At 59.9% G+C, this 18256-nt stretch overlaps 6 protein-coding genes across 6 annotated transcripts; all 6 read left to right on the top strand.

Moving 5' to 3' along the window:
• Positions 1 to 864: 864 nt before the first annotated feature.
• On the top strand, positions 865 to 2382 carry LMJF_14_1030 (conserved hypothetical protein; the record flags this gene model as incomplete). The annotated part of the gene is made up of 1 exon (XM_001687650.1): positions 865 to 2382. One exon carries the CDS (start codon positions 865 to 867, stop codon positions 2380 to 2382), a length of 1518 nt encoding a protein of 505 aa, XP_001687702.1.
• Positions 2383 to 3088: 706 nt separating this feature from the next.
• LMJF_14_1020 (conserved hypothetical protein) lies at positions 3089 to 4033 on the top strand (the record flags this gene model as incomplete). Its single annotated transcript, XM_001687649.1, has 1 exon — positions 3089 to 4033. One exon carries the CDS (start codon positions 3089 to 3091, stop codon positions 4031 to 4033), a length of 945 nt encoding a protein of 314 aa, XP_001687701.1.
• Positions 4034 to 5483: 1450 nt separating this feature from the next.
• On the top strand, positions 5484 to 8570 carry LMJF_14_1010 (conserved hypothetical protein; the record flags this gene model as incomplete). Its single annotated transcript, XM_001687648.1, has 1 exon — positions 5484 to 8570. One exon carries the CDS (start codon positions 5484 to 5486, stop codon positions 8568 to 8570), a length of 3087 nt encoding a protein of 1028 aa, XP_001687700.1.
• Positions 8571 to 8953: 383 nt separating this feature from the next.
• On the top strand, positions 8954 to 10264 carry LMJF_14_1000 (conserved hypothetical protein; the record flags this gene model as incomplete). Its single annotated transcript, XM_001687647.1, has 1 exon — positions 8954 to 10264. One exon carries the CDS (start codon positions 8954 to 8956, stop codon positions 10262 to 10264), a length of 1311 nt encoding a protein of 436 aa, XP_001687699.1.
• A 2139-nt stretch (positions 10265 to 12403) lies between these two features.
• LMJF_14_0990 (ADP/ATP mitochondrial carrier-like protein) lies at positions 12404 to 13534 on the top strand (the record flags this gene model as incomplete). The annotated part of the gene is made up of 1 exon (XM_001687646.1): positions 12404 to 13534. One exon carries the CDS (start codon positions 12404 to 12406, stop codon positions 13532 to 13534), a length of 1131 nt encoding a protein of 376 aa, XP_001687698.1.
• Positions 13535 to 15506: 1972 nt separating this feature from the next.
• On the top strand, positions 15507 to 17447 carry LMJF_14_0980 (conserved hypothetical protein; the record flags this gene model as incomplete). Its single annotated transcript, XM_001687645.1, has 1 exon — positions 15507 to 17447. The coding sequence occupies one exon, from the start codon at positions 15507 to 15509 to the stop codon at positions 17445 to 17447; it is 1941 nt and encodes a 646-aa protein (XP_001687697.1).
• Between the last annotated feature and the right edge of the window lie 809 nt (positions 17448 to 18256).

The following is an 18256-nucleotide window of genomic DNA, read 5'->3' as shown; positions in this document are numbered from 1 at the left end:
TGCAAGAAGCAGTGCAGCGATGAGCTGCATGTTTTCCTGCGCCGTCTGTAGAGGCTGAACCCTCACCAAAAAAAAAACCGCAGTGGCAGCGAAGCCAATAAACAAGCAGGAGAGGTAGAGGTGACACGAGGCACTAGTGCACGTGGTGTCATCTTGGCTTTCCAGTGGAAGCGATCGATGCGATCTCGCGGCGGGTGTGCACCTCCCAGGAGGGTGGGTATGACGAAGAAGCGCGAAGGAGGGAGGGAACAGGATGGGACAGGGCGTGCGACGATCGGCGGCCTCTGCCCTCAGCGTTCTCCCCTACTTATGGACAGGACGCTTCAACATAAGGACAAGGGTGGAGAGGTGTGTGCGCGCGCTTCTGTGGGAGCATACGTCGGTGCAGTCGTAGCACATCGCCCTAGCCTTTCGCTTCCCCATAGCTGTCTCCGCTGTCACGCTGACTTGCATGCGCCGATGTCTATGCGAGCATGTTTTTCTCACCAGCGCGTACGGTTTATCCTTCTCTCGTTCTCCCCTTACCATCTCCTTTTCGTTTTTTTTTGTGTGTGTGCGCCCTCTTACCGTTTCCTTTTTTTTTTGCTTTTCATGTTGACCGCGAGTCAACAATGCCGCGGCAACACCCTTCGCTGGTGCTAAGGAAGCAGAGAGAGAGGCAGCTGCGCAAAAGACGTGCAGAGCTGCCCTTCTTTCACCCACCGTTCTTTTTCTTGTGTGCGGGCATGTGCGGGCGTGTGTCCCTGCCGATACGCTTGCCGTAGTGCGGGCCGCAGCACTCCGTATGCACACGCAATCCCTCTCACCCTGCCACAACTCTCCACCTTTTTACCTCCCTTTCCGCGGGTCAAGTTGCGAAAAACCATGATTGGACTAAAGTCGATGGCGGGGGTGCGTGACGTGGTCCGCGGCGGATCGTGGCCGGCCCGCCTCCTGGACATGTTCACCTCGCGCGCCGCGCAGGAGAGCTTTGAATTTGAGGCCGTTGTCACGGACGCGTGCGCCGCAGCGAATGTGCCAGTACCGTCCGAGGCAGATCTGCCACACGCGCGCTGGTGGAAAAAGCTGTGTCGTGCCTGCCAGGACAAGGCGGGCACCACAAAGCATGGTAGTCAGCTGCTGCGCTCGCGGCTAACCAACGCCTTGACTCAGCGGCTTGCTGTCGAGGAGGTGTACCGGCTGAATGGTGGCGAAATCGCAAAGGAGCCTGCAGTCGAGAACCCGATCGTGATAATGGGCCTGCCTCGCTCGAACGGTCACATGGCTGCACATGTGCTGGCCCGCTCGGGCCTGTTCCTAACGCCGCGTCAGTGCGACACCTTGTCTCCATCCCTCTTGCTCGACGTCGAGCGCCGTGACGCGTTTCGCAAGAAGTTCCGTGGCTTTTCGTATCTGCACCCAGACTTCCTGTGCGTTCGGGTGCCGCAGGCGGACCAAGTCGACGATGACCTTACCCTGCATCTCATGACGCCGCAGTCGTACGCGTGGGGCCTGCTTCACGGACTGGACGAGTACCTGCTTGAGTGCCTGGAGGAGGATCAGCTGCCGGTGTACAGTGAGGTGCGTCGCGTGATGGAACTGCTTCAGTGGTACCGGAAGTGCGGGCACTTCTCCGAGCCTGTGACACGGGAGTTCAATCCTATCGACAATGCGATGGAGCTGCAAGCGTACGGCACAAAAAATGTGTTGCTTCGCCCGCAGTGGCTGCTGTACAGCCCGTTCGCCATCCTCAGCCCCGACGCTGTCAACACCGCCTTCCCCAAGATGAAGGCTATTTGGGTGCACCGTGCTCTTAGCCAATGCTTGCCATCCCTGTGCTCTGCGTTGTGTCTACACAACACCCTGTACACGGGCAAGCCGCCAAGCGACTCGCAGCTGGCGTCCATGGGGGAGAAGGTTTTGGGCATTTTCGGCTCTGGTACCGCGTACGCGATCGAGTACTACGGAAAGTTTGATCAGCGCCGCATGGCGCACTGGTCGAACCGCGATGTGAAGCGACATGCGACGCGGGTGGCGACAAAGACGCTCGACTACTTTAGCGTCGAACTTGACCGCTATCGCCGCATGCAGATGATCAGCGGGCAGACGGAGTACGTGTCCGTCTCTCGCCCGCTGCACGATGCGCAGATGCCGTATTTCTGCCTGCACGACGGCATCATCGGCGATGTTTTCCAGGACTACATATACCAGTTCGCTGAGTTTGCGTTTGAGAAGAAGTTCGGCATCACAGTGAAGGAGTACACCCCGCTTGCCGCGCCGGCCGACGCGATGGCGATGCGGGGTATCGCACACGGATCTAGCGAACCTCGCTCCGCGCCGGCACTTGGGGCAGGCCAGCCGATGGTGGGGCACTTCCAACAAGAACGCAGAGGGTTTCGGTGAGACGAGATGCGAGGCGAAGCGGAGAAACAAGTGGCTACTTCACGGGGGTGAAGAGCGTCGCCTCTGCATCTTACTGATCTGTGTGAGGGAACACTTGAGCCTCCCTTCAGACGGACACCTCCGCGTCCCTCGTGGTTCACAGGTGGTGAGTCTTTTATATGGTTGTGTATGTGTCCCGCGTGTGCCGAGCAGCTTCTGGACCCGCAGCCAGCAACCGCAGAAGAAAAAGGAAAACACCCAAGGACGAATAGATAGCGTGTGGACGGTTTTGCGTACGCGTACGTGCACGAAGCGAGCTTGGCCGAGACGCTCCAATGGTAATGATGTACCAAGCTGCTTCTTTGCCGTGCGGTGGCACTCGCTTGTGCTTGCCTTCTCCGTCTTGTCGCGCACACGTTGCCTGCTCTACCATCCGCCACTTCGTCTTGCTCTTCCCTTTCCCTTTCCCTTTCCCATCCCACCTAACCATCACCGCATCTGCGCACAAGCGTACAGCATTTCGTAGAAAGATTGCTTCCTTCAGCACACGTGCCCTTCGAGTCTTGCTCGGCCCTCCGCCTTTTTGTGTGTGGGGTTGCCGAGTTGTGTCGCGTCATCGCCTGCACCCTGCGCTTCAGGTGCCGAGCCGAGTGTCTCCGACGGCGCTCCGCGACATAAACGCACTTCTTCATCTAGCAATACCCAACACGAGAAGCGCTTCAGCACAATGACGGAGGGTCGCCTGGAGACCATTCACAACCTCCGTCCCAAGAACTGGGACAACCGGCGGCACTGGACCAACTGGCATCACCTCTACGACTGCGAACAGGATCACATCACCCGCGAGAGTGCCCCATTCCACGACCTCCGCGCCGGCGGTCAATTTCAATATGAGTACGCAGGCGGCGGTCCGTACGCGGCGCCTATTGAGCCACAACACGTCAACGACCGCAGCGCCGGCGACCGCATGGATTTTGCGCTGGGGCGAGGGACAGACATGGGCGGCATGGGATACCTGCCGCTCGACACGGATCCTGGCCGTCCTGTGAAGCCGAACAATGTGCCTCGCCAGACGGCCTTGTTCACCCGCAAAGACCCTCTGAAGCGCGGCCTCTTCTCCGAGTACCCGTACATGCCGGAAGGTGACGGCGATGGCACAGGGCCGTCACCGCGGACGGGTGTCATGAAGGCCGGCGGGCCCTGCGACTACCTCGGCGGCGCTGCCGAGCACATTCCTGACCCGTATAACGACAAGCCGAACCGCGGCCGCATCTGGCACTTCCGCACCGGCCCAGTGAAGCACGACTACCCCAAGTGGATGCCGCAGGGGGAGCCGGAGAGAAAGCCGCGCAAGACCTATGGCCCTTTCCGCGCTGGCAAGCCGGATCACCTGCACATCGGCGGTGACGTGGAGTGGATTCCTGACCCGTACGACAAGGGGCCGATTCGAAACAACCGACACCCGTTCCGCACGTGGCACACGCGCACCAAGTGGTCTATGCCAGTGCACGCACCGTGGTCGACTGGCTTGGCAACGTCGGAGGCGCGCAAGGGTGCCGAGCTGGACCTGACAGAGAACAGTCTGCCGTCCCTCAAGACGTACCGCAGGGCAAACCACACGCAGACGATCGGCGCGGAAGCGGCGCTTTCGTCGATGCCACCGCGGATGTGAGATGACGGGACCAAGCCAGTGCATGGCGGAAGGGGAAGGGGCGAGGGGGGGGGAGAGAGGCATGGTCAGGTTAGGCGATTTGCCCGTGGAAGTTGGCCAACGTGGGAGGTGTATGCAGATGCGTTGTCTTGCGGGACACTGATTCGAACAGGTGCCCTCTTCTTCCCCTCTCCGCGGGAGGCGGGTCGCGCCACGCCACGGGTGCGCGCGCGTGGGTGTTTGTGCTCGTACTCGCTCCTTGTGTTTGCCTCTTTTCCCATGTGCTGCTGCTGTTTTGGGTCTCCCTCGATGTTTCTTTCCCATGAGTCTGACAGCCGACGCGCCCACGGACACACCCAAAACACAAGCACACACGAATGCGCAGTGCTGGTCATCGTACCCCCACTCTGTATGGTGTATACGTCTGCCTGCCTGTGCGTTGGTGTTCGAGGGGGTTGTGTGTGTTCTGGTGTCTCCCTCTATCCGTATTTTTACATGTATCATAGTTCTCTCTGCGTCTTCTGTCTCTTGTGCTGCGCTCCTTGTACTGTCAGCTTCTGCTGCTGTCGCGCTCATGCGTTTGTCGGTCCTTTGGCCAGCGACCCCCTCCCGTTTCCCTGGTGACGATGGCGCCATCGTTGCGTACCTGCGCCGCTTAGCCTGCGGCGGCGTGAGCGAATAGAAATACGGAAACGGCAAACCGTTTGTGCTCGTCCTTTTTCGAGGTGCACGACACCTCTCACTACACACACGCATATACACATATACATGCACACGCATAAGGGATAGCACGAGTGGGTTGGTAGATGGGTGCGTGCGTGTATTTTCTGGTTCCCTTTTGCGCGCGTGTAGACTACTCCCCCACCTTTTGGGGGTGGGGGGTGGGAGAGGGGCCTGCTGCGTCTCTCTCTCTCTGTGTGGGTGTGGGTGTGTTGGCTGGCACATGGTGGAAACATTGTATTGCTCACTGGGTGCCAGCTCCCCTCTCTCCAGCTACCGGGACACAGAATATGCTGGGGCATCTCCTTTTGTGGCACAACCCTCCCCCTCCCCCGCTCTCCCTCTACACACACCATCAACACATGCCGGCTTTCACTTGCTCCATTGGATCACGTCCTTCACTTGTGCGTCTCTCTCTGGCTTGTTCCTTTTCCTTGCCTAATTTTTTTTTTGGCGCGTCTGTGCTTGGCGTGCGCCTTCACACGTCTGCGTCCCCGCGTGGCAGTCGGTGCATTCCACCCTTCCCTTTGCAGCGTCTCCATGGCACGTGCGTACACGCCATCGCAGGAGGCTCGCTGCACCCAAACGTACACGAGTGGCACTTATTGGAGAAGGTCCACTCGGCTCAGTATCGCATGTTCTGTTCTTCCTGCTGTGCACTGGTGCCATGAGAAGCTCACGGGCAACGTGCTTTTTCTATGGTGGAACGCCCGATCGTCTTCGCAGTGCACAAAGCATCAGCCGCCGTTGCATGAGCAGCGCGCTGCAGTTTCGGCGACGCCTTCTGCCGTCTTCACAGGCAAAGGTGTTTGTGCTCCAGCGCAGTGACATGCAAAGGAAAGATGTCGTCATCATGGCACTGCGCACCCTGAGGCGGTGGGTGTCGTCTCTGCCACCACCTGCCGCGCCGCCGTCACCGCTGGCCCCCGCAGGTCACTTGAGTACTGACAGCGAGAGCGATTCAGGCCGAACGCCTGCCACCTCGCACAGTGGTGTACATAGTATAAATGCACACGTGGTAACACAGTTCTTCGCACCAGTAGAGTCAGGCTCGTGGAGAGCTCAGGGCCGTTTCGGTCACCGACGGCGACGACGTCACGGTGCCGCGACGTCGGGAAAGTCGAGCACCGAGTGCATCGAGGCCGCCACGTCACGCAGCGCATCCGGCGTCGATGCTGCACTAGCTGTGAATGACCCCGCTTGTATGCGTGCAGAGCCGCCATGCGCCTCACCGCTGCTACACACCAGTGCCAGAGATGCGCACTCTGCCATGTCGCCAGTGCAGCAGCGACTGTGCCAGCTCATTGGCGCCGGGGCGTGGCGCGAAGCGTTGGAAGTGCTCCGCTGCCACGAGCAACAAAACCCCACCGCCACTCATCATGCGCAAGCGTCACGGCAGGCTTCGTCCGCAAGTGGTTTGCATCTCCACAGAGCCAGTGCGCCGGCAGCCGCTGAGGACGCTGATGATTACGCGGTGATTCCTTTCATGTTTGTATCGCTGCAGGAGGTGTCTGTTTGGCTGCTGTTGTGGTGCGGCCACGGAACGGCTGCGTGGCATGTGTGGCGGCGCATTATGCAGGCTGTCTCTATGCCGTCATCACCGCGGTTGGCGCTGTTGCTCGCCCTTTTTACATACGTTGTGGAGCGCGATACGATGCGCACGCGCGACATGCTGCTTCTTTTAGAGATGATGAACAGCAGTGCCACCACTCCCCCGAGCGAGGTCAAAATTGGGCAGATGTGCGAGGAGAACCCTGCGCCGCCCTTGCGCGTATGGCGACATCTTTTCTGGCAATGGTTGTGGTGCTGCAACGAGTGCACCGATCCGAGCAAGAGTCCGTCGCAGGCCCACCGTCACTGTCTTGCTTCGTTCCTGGAAGGGGCAGTTGGGGAGCTGACGAAGTTCGCGTTCTGGAGTTCTGCGACTCCAGCGGGACAGCATATGGGCGCAATGACAGAGTCAGTGGCGCTGCTTCTGCTAGCGCTCCGTGATGTGTACAGCACATCCGACGAGTGGCAGCGTCTGTTGAAGGAGGAGCTCACCACGGTCTGCGACGGTAAGCGAAAGAAAATGAGCAGCAACAGCTGTCGCAGCGCATCAGCGGTGTGGTGGGAGGGGAGTCAGGAGCATCCACCGCTGCTATCGCCTTCGGTGTGCGCGTTGATGAGCGAGGTCGTCGAGTTTCTTCTCGTGGGCTCTTCCTCGACGGCGGACGACGTCCGAAGGGATGATGGCGAAAGAGCAGATGAGCAAGGTCATATGCAGCTGCGGACGATATTCAGCAACGCAGCGCGGAACCTCAAGCGTCTTCGCGGTCACTGCAGCTCCGCCGTGCCAGAGAACGGTGGAGACGCGTTAGAAGCCTTCCGCATGTGGCATGAGCGGATTGTGGAGAATGAGGGCCTTGGTGGAACCTGGGAAGCACTGCGGCTGGCTATGCGTTCGCCACCCGCGCAGTCATGCCCTTTTCGCTTGGGCCAACCAACGACACCGGACGACGCAGCTGGCATTTCACTGAAGTGGCTGCTGCAGCGCATCGATGATGCCACGGCGCAAGGCGACTGGACCACAGCATTGCGGCTCTGCTTGAACTACAGCTTTCCTGAAGGTCGTTCTTGCAGGGAGGACACGGATAGCTCAGGTGTTGAGACACAGGACTTGGTGCTTGAAGCGGTGAAGGGCCCTTCTCGCTGCCACCCGTCAACGTCCACACCCCTGCCGGCGGATCCATTCTCGTTTTTTCATCGACTTGGCAAGGGCCTCGTCGCGTGCGAGGTAGCCCGGCCATCTGGTGCATCGTGGCAGGGTGCCTTGGCTCTGTGGAACTTTGCCCGACAGTCTTCGCATCATCGCGCGGCGTGTGCATCTCCATCCGACATCGCTGTCGTTGCAGTGACGAGGTCTGAACTGTTGCACATCGGCCCCCGGCCGCCGGGGCCTGCACCGCCGTTGCTGTCGCTGAGCCGCGCACTTGGACGTATTTTCTTCCTCCTCGCGTCGGCCGGGCGTTGGGCGGAGGCGCTGGGGTGCTTCCACGAGACCCCGGACGTCTACCTCGATGGTTTCGTGGTGTCGCAGGTCGCGTACGCCCTGCGCGACTGTCCATCACAAAGCAGGGCCGTTCTGGACTTGTGGGCCGCGTGGCGGTGCCGCGTAGGCGATGCTGTGGATCCGACAGAGATGATGACGTACAGGCTATTGAACGCGATGCTGCATACGTCAGTCAAGGCAACTTCCCCAGTGGCCAGCTTGTCTTCCCCATCTTATCAGTCACCAGCCATGGTCGCAGCGAAGGTGGCCACTGCGGTGCTCATAGCCGCAGCGGACACGTCTCCTGCCGCGCCTTCCACGCTGGCGACGGATGCGCGACACGCAGCCGTGACCCCTGGTACAGCGGTACCACTAGATTGGTCTCGGAGGCGTTGCACTATTCGCGGTGTTGTAGCGGATCGCTGGGTGGGCAGCTGGGCTGACGCACTTCGTGTAGCACTCGCAAGCTGTGATGTTTCTCTGCTAGTTCAGACTGTTCTGCGGTGTGCGCCGGCGGCGCATTCACCAAAGTTGTACTCGGACGTGAGGCGGATACTCCAGGAGAAGGGGGTCGTTCTGTCGCCCGCTGAGCGGGCAACCCTGCTGGCGCTATGGGGCGAAGGGCGAAGGTCGAGGCTCAGCTGCGACAGTGGCGTGGGTGCTGGAAAGGGCACCTCTCCAGCTGGGGAGGCTGTGCCGTCAAACGGTGAGGGCGGCGGTGCCCGCCAGCATGTCCTCGAAACAGAGGCCTTCCTCGACGAGCTGCTAGGGCTTGACTTGGCTTCTCGTAAGGAGGCGAAAGACTGAACAGTAGGAGCGAAAAAGAGCAGGAGATGTGAACGAGAGCGCACGAAACAACGCGGAGTGGCCGTGTAGGCAGCTGCACTCGCACGCCTAAGCACGCTCGACTGCTGTGGAAACGAGGCGTGTTGCGCGCACACACGTATGTCGATACGCTTGTTCACGCCTGCTGCAGCTTTAGCAGCTCTGGCTGCGGTTCGAGTTGCGTTTCGTGTGCCGGTGATATGTCTTCGCGTACCTCTCTCCCGCCCCTTCGTTTTTTCATGGTGCTCTTTCTCACGGTGCTGCCGTGGGGGGCACACGATGCGCACGCACACAAATGCGAGTAGCTGTAACAGGCACGCAACAGATCACACAGTCACACCAGGTTTGCGCACCCATAGCTCCGCATGTCCGCAGCGGCGGCTGATTACCCTTTGCGACGAGGAGGCGATGTGGAGGACGACGTCGATGATGAGGAGCGCCGTCGGCTGACAGAGTCGAGCATCAAAGCTTTTCTCGAGGAGGAGGGCGTGCCGGTGCGCAGCAGCGTCACGGTGGAGGACATAACGTCGGCGCTTGTGGCGCTGGCCAACTCGGTAGCCACGGCATCAGCTTGCCTTGCGGTCAAGGTTGCACTGCTTCGGCTGGATTGCTTGACAGCCGTGGAGGGAGAGCTGCGCAAAGACGCGACGCGCGCCAGCTCATCGAAAGTGCGTGTCACTGCTGAAAAGTCGCCGTCGCCGCGGATGACACGCGCCAGTGCGTTTGGGTGGCTGCGTCACCTCCATCAGGAGGGGAAGGGCGTATGTGGCGTCTTGCGTGGCGGTAAAGCGGAGCTCGGCTTTGTGCTGGCGTCCTTTGTCGAGGAGGCGCTGCTTTTTGCAGCTATGCGTAGCCTCATGGACCGCCTTGGTCCGCTGTTGCCCAGCGAAAACGGCCGAGCTGGTGGTGCGGCGGCGTTGTGGTGGGCCGGGCTGTCGCGGACAGTGGCACCCACGTTCGTCATGAGCCTTCTCTCGTGGCCGCTGCGCGCAGTACGGACGACGATTCGAGTAAACTACATGGCGGACACGTCCCTGCCTGTCTGCGAACCTTCCCTGCAGCCTGCGCAGCAGCAGGGGGAGCAGCAGCAGCGACGGCAGCACCGCTACACGAGCGCTACCGAGGTGTGGGGATGCGTTCTCCACCGGATGGGAGTTCGTAGTCTTCTCTTGAACGGACTCGACGTCGATTTCGCCAGCCGCGCCTTGTCACTTGGACTCGCGTGGACGGTCGTGAAGCCGGCGTCGCGGTGGATGCAGCGATGGGCGATGATGAGCGCCTCGACTGCTGGCGCAGCGTCAGCGCCGTTGGCGCTAGTGCGTCTGGGGCAGCACCGCCTCTTTGCTTTGGGGGTGCTGCTGGCGGTTGCTGGATCTGTCAACGCCCTGCAGCGTCCGTTTGTCGTTCTTCGTCAGCGCATGGCGTTGCTGCCCGTCGCAGATGCGGAAAGTGTCTGCAACGGAGACGATGATCAGACCAAGACCCCCCCGACCGCGCGCCGCGGATGCCGCTATGCGAATGGATGGGACTGCGCTGTGCAGGTATGGCGCCAAGAAGGTGTCTCTGGCTTGCTCGCTGGGTTGCCGCTCTGCTTGATCACGAGCTCGGTGGTGCCGCTGCTACGGACCTTCGCGGGCTACCCAACCGCCCCATCCTTTTCAGGTGCTGTGGTGTAGAAAGGAGGGATGGCCAAGGAAGGGAGGAGGTAAGGGCGGTGCTATAGTACCAATCTGAGCGCAATACGTGTCACCATTGGCGCGGACGCCTGCGCTGCTGCTGGATTGGCAGCTTCCTACCTTGCTTGCTCTTCAGTCTTCTACACCCCCCTTCTCCTTTGCTCAATCACGGTACGACGGGCTTGACGTGTCGGCGCTGGCACCACCAGGGGTGCTTCAGCATTGGCAGGGATGGGGCTGCACGTCTTCCTCAGAGAAAGTGAAGGGTTTCCTTGTTCGTCAACGTGTCCGTACCATCGCGAACACGCCAACAAAGATGCGCGCGCGCAACTGCCGCTCGTCTACCTTGGTTGCGCTACGACTACGTCAAGGAATCGGACCGACCAACACCGTGTGGCGTCGCTCAGCCCGCTGCAATGCCACGGCATACGGCTCAGGTTCGGCCCTGAACTACGCTCGACATCACGGCATCGGAGCCAAAGCCGAAAGACAGCATGTGCAAGCACGTGCTTGCTGAATCGTCGACACTAATCGTAGTGAGCTCGCACAAACCTGATCATCACCGCAAGTCCCTTCGGCACAGTGCTAGCCCAGACCTGCCTGCTGACACCAAGAGCCCGCAGTCGCACCCCAGGTCAGGCGGGGCAGGCCTTTGGCATCTCCACAAACAGTTGGCAATGTACCCTGAGTTGCCGCGGTGAGGTGTCTGGCAGCATAAGTGGCCAGCAAGAACACATGCAAGAAAACAAATCCCTATCAAGAGCGCTGCAGAGCTGATGGAGCGGTTTGTTGATCGCCGGTGCACAGCGTGTGAAGCAAGAGCAGCAGACGTATAGAGTGCCTCTTGCTTCCCTTTTTCCTTCCCCCCCCCTCCCCACGTAGGCACCGACGGTGGCGCGCACTTTTCAGGTTCCCGCCGTTCTCCCGTTCCATGGCATATGCCACACTTGCGCAGGAGCGCATTGCCACACCCAGATGCCCAAGTGCACACCACGTCTTTCAGGCCTCTCCTCCATCTCGGACATCTTCCCTCCTCTCGCCACCACCACCACTCCTCTCCGTCTTGCCCTCCCCCACCCCACGTGTACACCGGCGCAGCTGCCTCTCACTTCCGCTCCCAAGCTCAGCGCCTTCACCTATCAAAAGCAACAGACCAAAAGCTGAAGCGAGGGAAGGGTCTGCCACCTGTCGGCTGCCTCATTTTATGCGCGTTACCGCTGGCGCTCTTTCGCTTCGGCCTCTTTTACGCTCTCTCGCCCTTCTCGCTCTCTCCTACTCCCCCGGCCTTCTGCGCGCGTCCACAAGGCACACGCGGGTCCACCCCCTCTTCGCTCCGTATTGTAATGCACATTTTCCTCGCACGCATCCTTCACAGATTTAACGGGCTAAACTCTCTTGGCTCTCGCTTTTCTTTTGTATTGCTTTCTGTTCCTCCTGCTGTGGTTCGCACCGTGCGCGCCATCTCTCCCCTCATCCCCTCATCCCCTCCCCGGTGTCGGTTCCCCTGTGCTCGACTTTTGTGATAGTCTGCAAGCAACCGCACATCAGCTTGTGTCTGTTTCCCTTTGTTTTTGCTTTTTCGGCTTCAGTGCGGTACCGCCCAGCAACGATCGCCGTTGCGCGATTCCCTTTCCCTCTCTCTCTCTCTCTCGACTCACGTTGCTGCTCCGCTCCCTGCCGTCCTCTCGAAGCGTCTCTCCGTCTTGCAGTTCTGCAGCGCTGCCGTCGTCTCGAGCCGCCACCGCACAGTTTTCGATTTTGTGCCGGCCCTTGTTTGGGTGCTGCCTCCGCTCTTCCCCTTCTTTGAACCATTACGTAGCACCAGCGCCACCCACGTACACACGCTCGCGCGCCTCTCCCCCTCTCTGTGTATACGTATATCGCTCTCGACTACAACGAGCGTTTCTAGTTAATTCCTCACTGCCTCACTTTCATTTCTCTCTCCCTTCGCGTTTCTCAGTGGACACCCCCACTCAAGTCGAGAGAGGTAGACCGAGTTAGGTGGACCTCATCTTGTGGTACCCAACACCCCACCACCCACCACCCTTCCCCATCACAAGCACACATAGTCTTTTGTTTGCCCTTTCTGTTTTATATCTATTACAGCACGCGTGTCGCGCAGTGTAGCGCACAGGAAGCATGTCCGCCCACGCCGCCTCTCCCCCGGCTGCCCACCAGGAGCAGCAGCACCAGGCTCCTCAGGCGGGCAGAGCAGGTAGAGACACCCCATACGGCCAGTACGGCGGCGGTCAAGAGTTCCAGCTGACTGCTACGGATATGGCGGTGGACATGCTCATCCGCGCCGTCTTCGATCTTTTTCAGCGATCTATGGCGGCCCCGATTGACCGCGTGATGGTGCTGACCGCTGTCGAGGGCGAACTGGTGCGCCAGGGCCGCCTGCCCGCTGGTGGCTTCCGTGGCGTTGGGCAGCTGTACAGCCGCCTGTGGCGCAAGGAGGGCCTTGGCGGTTTTCTCCGCGGTGTCATGGCAGATGCGGTGCTGACGCTGCCGAGCGGCTTCGTGGACTCGTTCGCCACCAATGCGGTGTTTGTATGCCTGCAGCGTCTGATTCCGGCCCGCATGGCGGATCAGATGAGCACCTCGGTCATCGTGGCGCTGTCAATGGCGGCCACGAGTGCGGCGGTGTGGGTGGCCACCCCGTACAATGCCATCCGAAAGACTGTCATGACCAACTACATGGCGGACATTGTCGCTCCCGCCGGTGATGCTACCCGTGCTCTTTGCGCGGGCGGCGAGGCAGCGACAGCGAAGAGCGGTGGGACTGGGAGGGCGGATGCAGACGAGGCTGAGCCGGTCTCGCCGCTGCAGGAGGAGGCGTACCGCTACACAACGGCCACAGAGACCGCTCGCCAAATCTACCGTCGAAAGGGTTGGAGCGGGTTTTACCGCGGCGCCGCCGTCGAGCCGCTGACCGTGTGCACTTACCGTGGTCTCTACCTTATCGCCTCCGTCATGTTGAGTGAGCGTGTGCAGATGACGTACCCGTACGCGGTGGCTCGCGGGTTGGCGATTGTGGCCGACGTACTCACGCAGCCGCTAGAGGTGGTGAGCCGCCGCCTCGTTCTGACGGCTTCGGACGAGAAGGATGAGAGGCGCTACGCCGGCGTTATGGACTGCGCCAGGACGATTGTGCGAGAGGAAGGTGTGACGGCGCTGTGGTCGGGGCTGCGCTTCCGGCTCATGGTGAGCGTCGCTAGCGTTGCCATCCGCACGGTGTTCGTCATGGTGACGGATGCCGCAGACGTTTGAGGGACGTTGGCGGGGAGCGACGGAACAGAAGGAGCAGTCATCGCGAACGCCTTCTCTTCTCCTAATCATGCGCGTGTGCGTTGGGCACCGGTTGCGCTGCCTTTTTCTGTGGTGTTTGTTGTTGAAGGAGAACGTAATGCTCACGTGCTTCCTGGCATTTGGCGTGTACGGGCGTGCGCGCGCATGGGCGTAGCATCTCGCGGTACACCGGCCTCGCAGTTCTCTGTCATGTGGGCACCGTCAAGGCCCACTTGGTTGTTGTTCCCGTTGTGTGCGCGCGAGTATACACAGATATGTATGCATGTATGCGTGTGGGTATATATCGCTGTGGTTTGTTTCACACGCTCGCTTTCTTTTTGTTCGTCTCTTATCGTTGTTTCTTTCGCGCGCCGAGAGCGGCGTGTGTGTGCGCGCGCGAGGACGGGTCTCTTGCCCCCCCTTCCTCCCGCCTCTCGCCCCTCTCATCCCCTTTTTCATCTCTTCTTGTCGCTTCATTCGCTGGCCCAGTCGCCTCCGCTCCACCTCCAGAAGGGAAGAAACACGATTAAGACATTAACACGTGCCAGCAGATGTGTTTTCTTGAACCAAAACAACGATGTTTCAACGACTTTCTCGCATCGGTTAGCCCATCCCTTCCCATCACCCCTCCCTCCCAACCAGCTTGCTGCGTGTGAAGCAGGAACAGTGTCTATCAATCCCAACCCGGAGAGCCTTCCTCTCTCCGGCGACGGCGGTTTTCTAGTGAGGCGCTGAGCGAATGTACGTTACCAGACGCTAGCGGGCACGTATGCATTCCTGATGCACCGTGTTACCTGCCATATCCCCCTGTCGCCCACACCGCCTTCTCCCCCCTCCCTCGGGTCAACCTTTGCACGGTTGCGTACGACCTCTCACCCCCTTCCCTCTCTCTCTCTCCTGTACTCTCGGCGCTCGCTCTCATCTTTTTTTGTGTTGTTGCTGCTGCTGCTTGGGGGGAGAGAGAGACGTTGCATATCAGTCCGTTGCACATGTCCAGCCCGCTTCGTTTCGTTGTTGTCTCCCCTGCGATACGGTTTACGTCCTTTTCACCCTGTTTACTGCTTCCTCTGCACACACACACACACATATATATATATGTATATATATGTGGCTTAAACGCACATAGCCATACCCCACCCACCCCACACGTGTGTGCCCTTTTCTCACGTTGCACGAGCACCGTTTCCCAAACGTGAGCTTGTTATTTTTTGTCTTTTTTTTTTTTGCGTGCCCGGCTTGGCGTTAGATGAGTGACAGACCGAACGACCACGCACAGCACCAGCCACAGCAACACCATCAGAACGGTGTACCTGGTCGCGACGGTCGCGGTGACGGCAAGAGCAACACCGATGCCCTGATTGGGGACGTTGAACTGCATCCTCTGCTGCAGCAGCTTGTCGCAACCGGTATACGCATGCCCTCGCTCAGCAAAACTGAGGCCCTTGCGGCCCAATCGCGGCCGCAGCACGAAGACAGTGCAGCCAGCACCCCCAGCAGCTCTGCTGGGTCGTCCTTTCACCAACTCTCTCACCCCGACGCGAGCGGCGGCAGCGGCTCCGTCTTCGCGGATTTGCGCAGCACCGCCGTGTGCGGTGAGTCGCACAAAAGCGAGGTGGCGGTGCCCGACCTGCTGGTGGAGAAAAGGGCAGGTGCAGCCAAGACCGTCTACTTGGCGCAGTCCGCCGGCAGCAGCTACGAATCCTTCACCCTGTTGCCCTGCCACGGTCCTTGCGGCGTCAACGATGTGAGGTCGAACGCCTCCAAGCACAGCCACCATGACCCGACCGCGGCTCGGTCTACCTCTAGCTTTAGCGACGGCTCACATCCGCAGACACCGGAGAACGCGGAGCCCGACCACCACCACACCTCCCGCGCCGAGAACTTCAACGCTTCTTTCTCCTACTCGGACTCCTTCGTGAACCAGACCTACGTCAAGGAGCTACCGCCGCACTTGATGCCGCTGGCGCACGAGATCCACCATCTGAACGAAGAGGACCTCGTGTACATTGCAGATGTCACGCATATAATGGCAAACCGCGACTTGTATTCACTCCTGCCTTACACAGGCAGCAACTGGTTCCTGCCGTCGATCCGCGAGTGCGGTGAGGGCGAGAAGCACTGGGAGATGCGCTGGTGTTGGAAGGAGGGGCTCATCGTCGCGATCGGCGGCCGCCGGCTGTCGATCCGCGCGTTGAACATCTTCATTCGCGTGTGCTTTGTGGCACTGATATGGTTCCTGTTGTGGAACATGCTCCCCTGCTGGCTCGTGGAGCCGGGCGGCTACGTCTGGGATCCGTTGGTGCTCGTGATCGTGTCCGCCATCGTCGGTGGTCTTATATGCCGTATCCTACAGCTACCGCCCCTCGTTGGTGTTCTGTGGGTGGGCATCATGTGGAACAACATCCCGACGCTCAAGTATCTGACGCACGGCATCGTGAAGGAGGTGTTCGACATCTCCTCGAAGCTCGGGCTCACGGTGATTCTCGCCCGTGCCGGCTACAAGCTCGCCATCAAGGATATCATTCCGCACTGGAAGCAGACCGCACTGCTGGCAACGATGCCGTTCGTGTTCGAGGGCGTCTCGCACAGCCTCATTGCCAACAAGATCTTCGACTACAACGACAACTACAACTGGGCGTTCCTGCAAGGCATGCTGTGCAGCATCGTGTCGCCGGCCGTCGTCGTGCCAGGTAGCTTGTACCTGCAGGACATGGGCTACGGCTGCGGCGTGGGCCCCTTGTCACTCATGCTCTCGGCAGTTGGTATTGAGATCGTGATCGGCGTGTGGTGCGCCAACTTCATTATTGGGCTGATCTTTTATGATCAGAAGCTGGCCGTTGCAATCGTGCTCGGCCCTGTGCAGTTCCTCGGTGGCATCATCATCGGTATTGGTCTTGGCATTCTTTTCTTCTACGTTGTGGAACTCATCAAGCAGGAGGCGCACCGACTGCCGAACGGCAAGTACACCCGTGCGCACCTGAACAGCTGCATGGACTTCGCCTTCGGTATCTTTCTCTTCGAGTGCTATGCGATGGTGTTCTTTGGGTATAAGATGAACCTCGCCGGAGGCGGCTGTGTCATGTGCGTTTTCTTTTCCGCCACAGTGGCGCACATGTGGTCAAGGACACGCACGATGGAACACGAGGACCACAAGAAGTACGTGGCGACGTGGCTCGCCCTGTGCTGGGATCAGGTGATGATGCCGATCCTGTTTGCCACGATGGGAGCCAAGATCAACGTCAAGGCGATCTTCAACCAAACCTTCTTCCCGAGGGCAGTCATCTGTATGGTATGCAGCACGGCTGTGCGATTCACCGTCACCTTCTTGATTCAGATTGGCAGTGATATGCCGTGGAAGGAGAAGTTGCTGGTATGTGTGGGGTACCTTGGCAAGGCCTCGGCGCAGGCCTCCATGGGGCCCATCGCAGCGAACCTGGTGGCGAGCATGATTGCAGCGCTGCCTCCAGGAAAGAAACACTCCCTCGACACGATGGCCGAGTACGCGAACAACGTGCAGCAGATCAGCGCGATGTACGTCATGTTCATGGCGGTTGTGGCGTCGTTAGGCCTCGTGCGAGGCGGTAAATTGGTCTTGAAGGGCGACCAAACGGTGGGAAAGTCGCGGGACAAACGAGCCAGTGGAAGCTCCTCGAGCGGGGCCGCTGTCACCGGTGACATCATCGTAGCGGAGATGGATACCACCGTGGCCGAGAACGCCAGCCAGCACGCCCACTTCCCTGACGGTGCGTCGGCAGACCAGCGCCAGCCGTCGGTGAGCAGCAGCCCCGCCAAAGATCATGGCGCGCTCCTCCCCCGCACCGGCCAGATTGAGGACGACAGGGTCACGAGGAACTCTTTTGACAGGCGGCGGGAGCACTATTCGAGCATCGCCTAGCATCGCGCGCAGGTCCGCTTATGCGAAACGGAAGTAGGTGTTTTCAAGCGTCCCGCTGTTGAAACTATGCACGCACGCTGTCTCTCGTGCCCCGCCTGCGTCCTTGTAGCGCGGCCGACGACTCTACCCTGCTGCTCCCCCCCCCGCCGCGACTTGTCTCTGAGCAGCTCCAAGGCGGCGAGTGCACCGATGCCAGCTATCAACGTCTTCGCCTTCCCCACCTACCCACCACCGCCGCCACCACCCCGCATCAGCAGACGCAGATGTCAAAGTGCATGCACACGCTGTGATGCTGCATGCGTGTATTGGCGCACGCGGTGGGGTGGACAACCCCAAGCGCAGGCGTCGGCTATGCTTCGCCTTGTCCTTTTTTCTGCCTCGTTGCACAGCTCTTCGCTTCTTGGTGTGCGTGTTCGCGTTGTGCCTCGTTTCCTTGTCTTCGTTTGCCAGTTTGCTTGTCCTCACTTCTTCTTGGTGCTGCACCCACTCCCCCGCGCCACTCGCCTCTCTCCGTGGACCTGCTATGCACGTGCGTATGTTCGTGTGGCTCACAGTCACACAACCCGCGTATTGGAACATCGGCAAGCCAGTTGCACAGGAGCAAGCCTCCCCCCTCCCCGCCCCGTCCTCGTCCCCCAACGCGAAGAGGATATGAGGCGCACCCGCAGATCCAGAAGTGCGCTTCCTCCCCCGTTGTCTGCGTCTGTATCAGTTTCTCTCTCGTGCTACCTTCGTCCCCACCCAGCTCCTCGACTCCCCTCCCCCCCCCACCACCACCCCCGTGCACCTATTTCATTCACTCGTTCCTT

The sequence above is a fragment of the Leishmania major genome, chromosome 14 (genome assembly GCF_000002725.2).
Source record: "Leishmania major strain Friedlin complete genome, chromosome 14".
NCBI classification, from domain to species: domain Eukaryota; phylum Euglenozoa; class Kinetoplastea; order Trypanosomatida; family Trypanosomatidae; genus Leishmania; species Leishmania major.
This window is presented reverse-complemented; position numbering and strand designations above follow the sequence as displayed.